The sequence below is a fragment of the Rhagoletis zephyria genome, unplaced genomic scaffold (genome assembly GCF_001687245.7).
Source record: "Rhagoletis zephyria isolate East Lansing unplaced genomic scaffold, Rhagoletis_zephyria_1.1 Rzeph_scaffold_09366, whole genome shotgun sequence".
Classification (NCBI taxonomy): Eukaryota; Metazoa; Arthropoda; class Insecta; order Diptera; family Tephritidae; genus Rhagoletis; species Rhagoletis zephyria.
Window position 1 is genome coordinate 16,983 of NW_016166444.1, and position 7,281 is coordinate 24,263.

Here is a 7,281-nt window from a genome sequence, read left to right on the forward strand (position 1 = left end):
GTCTATTCGGAACAGTTAGGCATATCATTTAGCTTCCGCCTCCCTGATTACTGCAGTGTTTTTCAGGCGGAACTGATGGCTATTTCAAAGGCCGCATCACTGGGCCAGTGTGATACGATTCCGAGTCATGATATCTACATCTTCACTGACAGCCAGGCGGCAGTAAAATCTCTGGGAAATATGTCGCTGACTTCAAAAGTAGTTGCTCAATGCCGCCGATCTCTCAACGAGATGGCTGGGACATTCAGCACGCACCTTGTCTGGGTAGGCCATTGCAACATTCAGGGAAACTGCAAGGCTGACGAACTCGCGCGTCATGGAACGACATTGCCTGATACAGACATAAAGGATACTCTCGGAATCCCTCTTCAGACACGCAAATATCTACTAAGTGAAAAATTCGTAGAAGTGGCGAATGGAACCGACCTGTCACATTGCCAAAACACTCTGGCCCGCCACGAACGACCAACGCACCAAGTCTCTACTTAGTCTAAGGAGGCAAGATATTCGCATAGTGACTGGAGTTCTCACCGGATATTGTCTGATCGGATTGCACGCAGCTAGGCTGGGCGCACGCTGGAACGACTACTGCAGAAGTTACATGGATGTAGACGAAGAGGAAACCATCCCACATCTTCTCTGTCATTGCCCGGCTCTCTTAAAACGAAGACCAAAAGCTCTCGGGAGCTATTTCTTTGACGATCACGATGACCTCTAAGAGGTGGACGTCAGAAGCCTTTGCACAATCTTGCTAAGCACCAAGTGGTTTACAGGGGACAGGGATAATTAAAAAACCGTCATGCGGTATCACAAAGGACCCTGCGTCTAAGTGAGTTCTACTTCTGGACAGCCGCACAACCTAACCTCACCTAAATCAGCGTTCTTAAATCTCCGAAATATCAAAGTCTCAAGCATTTCTGAAATTTACAATTATATGAAAAGTGGGCGTCATTTTAGTACAATTTCAACGTCCTGCTTTTATGTGGCAAGTACGACAATTATACCTAGTTTGGTGCAAATTGATGGAACGGATAGAGATACACATATGGGGTCATAAATGGGTTGTGCCAGGTCCATTTTCTGAAAATTTGTTAGACATATTTATTGCTAAAAAATTATTGCAAACATCAATTTTTAATAGGTTCGCTTCAGTATTTACTGATAAATCAAAGATTTCGTATTTCTCTGAATTACCGTTATATGGGATGTGAGCGTGGTTATTGTCCGATTTTAAACATTTTCAGCCAACTGTGTCAAATTTAGGAGAAATTGGTAAAGCGGTTACCGAGATATACACATCTAATCAAGTGGGCATGGCTACGCCCATTTTCTGAAAACAAATATAAAATTCTTATTTTCCGCCTAAAGAGCTTTGTAAATAACAGTTTTGAGTGAATAAGCTTCAGTAGGTACTAAAATATCGCGGTTTTCGTATTTCTGAAAACTACCGTTATATGGGAGGTAGGTGTGGCTATTGTCCGATTTTGGCCATTTTAATATCATCCGTCCTACGCTCAAGACTTGAGTGCATATAAGCTGAAGAAACAGTTGAAAAAAGAAATAAATTATCTCAATCAAAATGTCTGCGGCAACCACAAAAATGCAGTTGCCAATATAGCAACTCAGTTGCCAGCTTTCAGTTGCAACTGAAGTTCGGTTTCCATCCGTAATCGACCCATAAATACTTTTCAACATGCATTAGCAGAGTGCACTTTTCTTTTGTTTACAATTTGGTTGCCAAACACCCTACAGCTGATCGTTTGACACATTTACCAAAACTTGCCAGCAAAAAATCTTCGCACTAAAGCTGGTAACTTCTGACAGAGAGAGGATCTTTTTTACTCTCTTTTTTGTCCTCTCAATTGTCAGAGAACCGAGAACGGGATCGATTTCCAGTAAAATCTAACTGATTCTGACTAGTCCGGACTCGTACGGGATCGCAACTATTACGTAGCTCGAACACACCCATACTTAGTATTGGCCGTTACTATAGTTGCATCCCAGCAGCAGTACGAATAGCAGGTTTTGCAGGATTTACAGGAACAGCTGTTTTCGCCTTTAATAAACCTTGTGTAAGGTGTCGTGCGGGAACAGCTTCCTGCAAAATCCTGTAAATTCCTGCTATTCGTACTGCTGCTGGAACGCAACTTATGAGTTGTATCGAATTTTCTGTCAAACAGATTTTTGCTTTCGATGATGTAGCGAAGTTTTAGAAAACTATGATTTTGCGTTTGGTTTCTCGATAACCAGCGAAGATCGAAAATCGAACGCAACTCATAATAAGGGCCTAAATAGTAAACGGTTTTGGCAGTTCATATATAGCAAAAAGAAAAACCCTGGAATTCCTTAACTGGTGCATTATTTGGGGGAATCCACGACCGACGTTCAAACTATTTGTAACGCGTTTGCCCCCTTCTTCCACTCCGTATATGTTCCTCAATCTGAAACCGGAACAGTCAATAACTTATATAGCAGCACAATTATGCTTAAAGGGTTCCGGCGAAGTACGAGAACAAAATACAATTTGATTAATTTAAAGATTGATTCGAAATGTGGGTATGTTAAAATCGACATTAACCAAGATGTGTTTCTGGAACATGGATGAAAAACAAAGTTCAACTTACCAAAGGACTGGCAGATTTTCGATCCTGCAGATTTTCATCGAAACCCGAATCTGACGAGTTGTCGCTAAACTTTGGCGCTGCTGATGACAATGTTGACGAAATGACCGAAGAATTAGAGCATGTCGATGTTGGTGACGAGCCAACCGGAGGGTAATATTGTGTGCACTGTTGACCAGCACCACTCGTTGGTTTCGTAATAACATACGATTTTGGCACATTGCGGATTACAGGTTTTAACTCCTGCAAATCGCCCGCTTTGATTCGCTCAACAGCCGAAGGAGAAACTGCTCCAGCGCCTGTCATAACACCTATTTTGTCCAGAGATTGCTTGAATATTTTTCCTGACTTGATTTTATGCAATAGCCTATTTCCGCTAGCCATATTTGTTGCCGCGGGCAAAGGCGGGGATATTGTTGTTACTTTGGCGGTAGAATGTCGCGGCATTTGCCCGCTCATAGGCGTGGAACTAGACGGGGAAATGCTCGATATGGCAGGCATATTCGTAGTATTAACAGCTAATGCTAGCGGTGTGGAAACGGAAGTAGATGGGTTATTTGCATTATTTATTGCAGATGTATGTGGTATGGTTGGTATTGTAGTTTTATGGTTGGTGATGTTGGTACTGCTTTTGATTATAACCGGAGTAGTTGTTATTGCTGCCAGGGACTCAGTCTTATTCGAAGAAATTACTATGTTATTATTCACAGGGAGATCTACTTGAGGAAAGCATTCAGACTGCCTTTTGAAGAAAAGGTGATGCTTCTTCAATACTGGAGTAGGATTCGGATTCAAAACAGGCACTGCAGTGGGTAGCGGTGGAAGGCAAACGCTAGCAACTGATGGCGCTGATATTTGTACCACTGCGGGCAAAGTTGCGATGATTGTCTTTTGCGGAGCCACCGGTTGCTGCTCCTTAGCTGTTTTGCTACCCGCAACATCTACACCTCGCGGACGTTGGTGTTCTGGACAAGCTTTGAAGTTCTCCATATCGATTAATATTGTTCCAGTTAATTCTGGGCACACATACACCATACCGCAACATGATTTGCGCTCCTGCCATTCTGATTCATCGAAGAATTGCATTTTGTCGTTGAAAATCTTCATTGTGGACCGATTCCGCATGGGTGGCATGCATTTTCGCCGTTTACTACCGATTTTAAGACTTCTCCGAAAAGAAATTATATTGCCGCTGCTGGTCCTCTTCCGGCAGGCACGATACGAAGACGCGCGAGTTTGTGTTTGAAATTGCACAGTTGAGCTATTGCCTATTTGGCTGACTTCGCAAGCCTCCCCACCTTCACCGATATCTTCGTAGTCACTATCTACTGAATCGGGTGTGTGGGACAACGAATTTTGGTCACCCCATGTTTTTAAACTGGTTATGGAGGTTCGACGTGTGCCAGTTTTCTTATCAGTATTGGGCACCACATTCAATTTATTTTTCTTACTCTTTTTAAAGATTTTTGAAAATTTTTCGGGTATAAGCGATTTTGAGCTATGTGTACGCCGGGAGTTTGTATTGTTACTTATTGTATTATTTGATGTATTTTCAGCATCGTCACGGCTCTTCTTATGTTTTGATATGGACTTTGTGCCTGGTCCGGCTCGTGCGTCAACAACCTGCCGTTTTAAACACAAAATTTTTTTATGTTAATTGGGGAAATAATCAAAGAAAAAAAAGGTATTGAAAAACAAGGCTCTAAGTTTCAAAAAGATAATGCAACATAACGACTTAGTATCTGGGAAAGTATTAACGTACATGTACACATATCACACATTTGCTATAAGAGTGTCATAAACAAAAAAATAATAATAATAAATAATGGCCCTATTATGTATATGTATGGTGACTGGTGCCTAGCTGCTGGTCTAGTAGCCATAGCTACCAACCAGTCTCGTACTATGTGTTATTCATAGCGATTAATGTCATTATACAGAAATGTGCAGTCAACATCTGAATTTACTTTTTTGACATGTACGTTTCGAAGTAATTGACAACTTTGCCCCAATGTGTTTAACAATAAAATACAAAATCGTCATAATCGGGAAACAGAAAATTGCGTTACTAGATTCAATAGCCGGCAGTCAGTAGCCAGTTGCCATACGTAATGCGAATTTTACTACATGGTTTCCCATCTCGCCTATCAACTGCCATATATAATAGGGCCATAATTGAGTCAAGTATGCAGAAATTACCACTACCTGTTCTTCTATGTTTTATGTGTGTTTTTCTAGCTGTACCGATTACCAGTAGCTTGCTAGAACAAAATATGTTCAAAATTTTACAGCTGGTTTTCTCGAGTTTTTGATTTTTTATTTTTTTTTGAATATGATACTCTTGCGGCAAGTGTGCGATATGTGTACAATTTCAACTTACATGTCCCCAATGCCGAGTACTGCCCATGGGAAGACGTTTAAAACGTTTCACCAACAACACGCACGCATTGCAAATCTCTCCGTGTCGGGGATACTTCAGATCGAAGCATTTCATGGAATCTTGTTCATATTTGCGCGAATCGGTGAAACGTGAACTGCTCGACTTAGCACGGCAAATACAACATCCTTCAGCCGAGCGATACACTCGTGGTTTGTGGAACGAGAACATCTTATATCTAATGTCTTTCTGTTCGAATTTAAATTTTAGATTTTCACTTCTTCAATTCTATATATTTTATTTCAGGTGTTTAAAACTCCAGTTTTACGATCGTATCAGGCAAGTAATTGAACCTACTTATTTTCCCAGTTATGTTTCCAAAGTATTACACTTCCTTTAGGCTTACATGTTTCTGGTGAAATATCATCTGCAAAATAAAGCAAAAAAAAATAAAATAAAAACATCACGGTGTTACAAAATAAAAATAAAAAAATGCACGAACTTTTTAAGTGACCTTGTCAGGTCGCAGAGCTGACCGAGTAATTCATGAAATCTTTTTCGCATGACTACCGGCACTAAATAATTAATTTTTAGCTGGGTTATTATTTTTTAACCAGTGTTAAGTTTTTATATAAGAAGCTTAAGTTCATTGTAAATATGTCGAACATTTTTGGAATACATAAATCTGAAATTTAGATAATTTTTTTTTTTTGTTTTTTCCACTTCTACAACATTTTTTGCCAAAATTTCCAAAGAAAATAGTCTCTTTTAGAATGTTTAATTTCGAATAAAATTTATTGAGATAATATCTATATGTAAAAATATACTTTTAATATAAGTAGTTTATCCTCATTTTCGAGCTTAACTCCCTAATCTGTAATTGATTGAGACAATATTTATATGCAATACTAGGAAATACTAAGTTTACATATACACACATAAGTAGATTATCCTCATTTTCGAGCTTAACTCCCTAATCTATAAATAGAAAGAGATTAGCTATACGAAATTCGACCCTCGTTAATCTGTAATTATAAAACAATCTCAGATTAAACCTATAACTTTTTGGTGTCCAACCTAGTTTTATCGATTATTTTTGCGAAGAGAAATCTCTTCTTCTTCTTTATTTGCGCTGTAACCGCCTAAGCGATTTTGGCCGAGTCCAAAACAGCACGCCAGTCCCTGTGGCCTAAGGTGGCCATTAACCGAAGCAAAGTTCGGATGAAGTCGTTTCCGGCAAAGTAGATTTCTGATCGCAACTTATGTTTATCTATTTATTTTTAATAATTTTCGATTAAAATATAATTCAATTTATAACAAAAACCACATGAATAAAAAATATAGAAAATTTTCGGTGATGCAGTTTTGTAGCCCATTCAATTTTAGTTCAAGTTTCAAGTCCCTAAAAATTACTGTTAATTTTTTCGAATTTGTTTGGGAAGGGTGTTGCGCGTTTTCTTCCATATAACGCATGGTAAAAATTTATTTTAACCATACTTTAACCTACTGAAACTTGCACTGGAGTGAGAAATATTATTTTCTACTTTTTTGCTCATTTATAGAAGCGAGGTATATTAAAAAGTTTACTTTTATTATATTTATTTAAGAGAAGCTGTTTATCATGGCAGAAATACACTCGTACACTCGGAGGTTTGCCATTGCCTGTGGCGACCGCTGTTAATAAAAACCCTTTTTTCTATATTTTTTGCGATGTTGCTTTGTCTAGGGCTTGAACTCAGATCATTCAAACTTGTAAATTCTGCCAAAATAAAAACTCGGATGCACATTTACTAGTATTTCGATATAAAGGTGCATCCATCAAAGTGGTGCTGAAAGATACGTCGATGTAATATCGATACATCGATGCTATTGTATTTATTATGTATATAAATGGGTTTTTGAACGTAGATTCCAATAATTCGAATTCTATTTTACTGAAATCTTAACATGAATTCCTAAGAAATTGACAAATTGAAATTTTAATAAATTTCCGGCAATATATGTGAATGGCTGTGTTTATAAACACAATAATGCAAAATATCACTCTCTTTTAAATCAAAGTCCAAATTGAACGCATTTATCTTGTATGGTTGTGAAATTAATGAGACTGATGGTTTGCATATCTGCGTTAATGAATTCATTTAAAAAAATTCGCCATTTAAAAAGGTCGATGCAGCGATACATCGATGTTGCTCCCCAAAAACATCGAAACATCGATGTGCGTAAACATCGAAGTTTTTCCAGCACTACATCAAAGCGTATCGAGCATCCCCATACACGGGT

The 7,281-nt window shown here is 38.5% G+C and overlaps 1 protein-coding gene across 1 annotated transcript in view; it reads right to left on the bottom strand.

Moving 5' to 3' along the window:
* The window catches only part of LOC108375728 (uncharacterized), an 18,070-nt gene extending 12,483 nt beyond the window's left edge, over positions 1-5,587 (bottom strand). Inside the window, exons 1-2 of the mRNA XM_017631870.1 lie at positions 5,002-5,587; positions 2,625-4,244 (exon numbers count right to left, since the gene is read on the bottom strand). Of these exons, the coding sequence (XP_017487359.1) occupies positions 2,625-4,244; positions 5,002-5,229 (1,848 nt within the window). The 5' untranslated portion in view covers positions 5,230-5,587. The remainder of the gene's footprint in view (positions 1-2,624; positions 4,245-5,001) is intronic.
* Between the last annotated feature and the right edge of the window lie 1,694 nt (positions 5,588-7,281).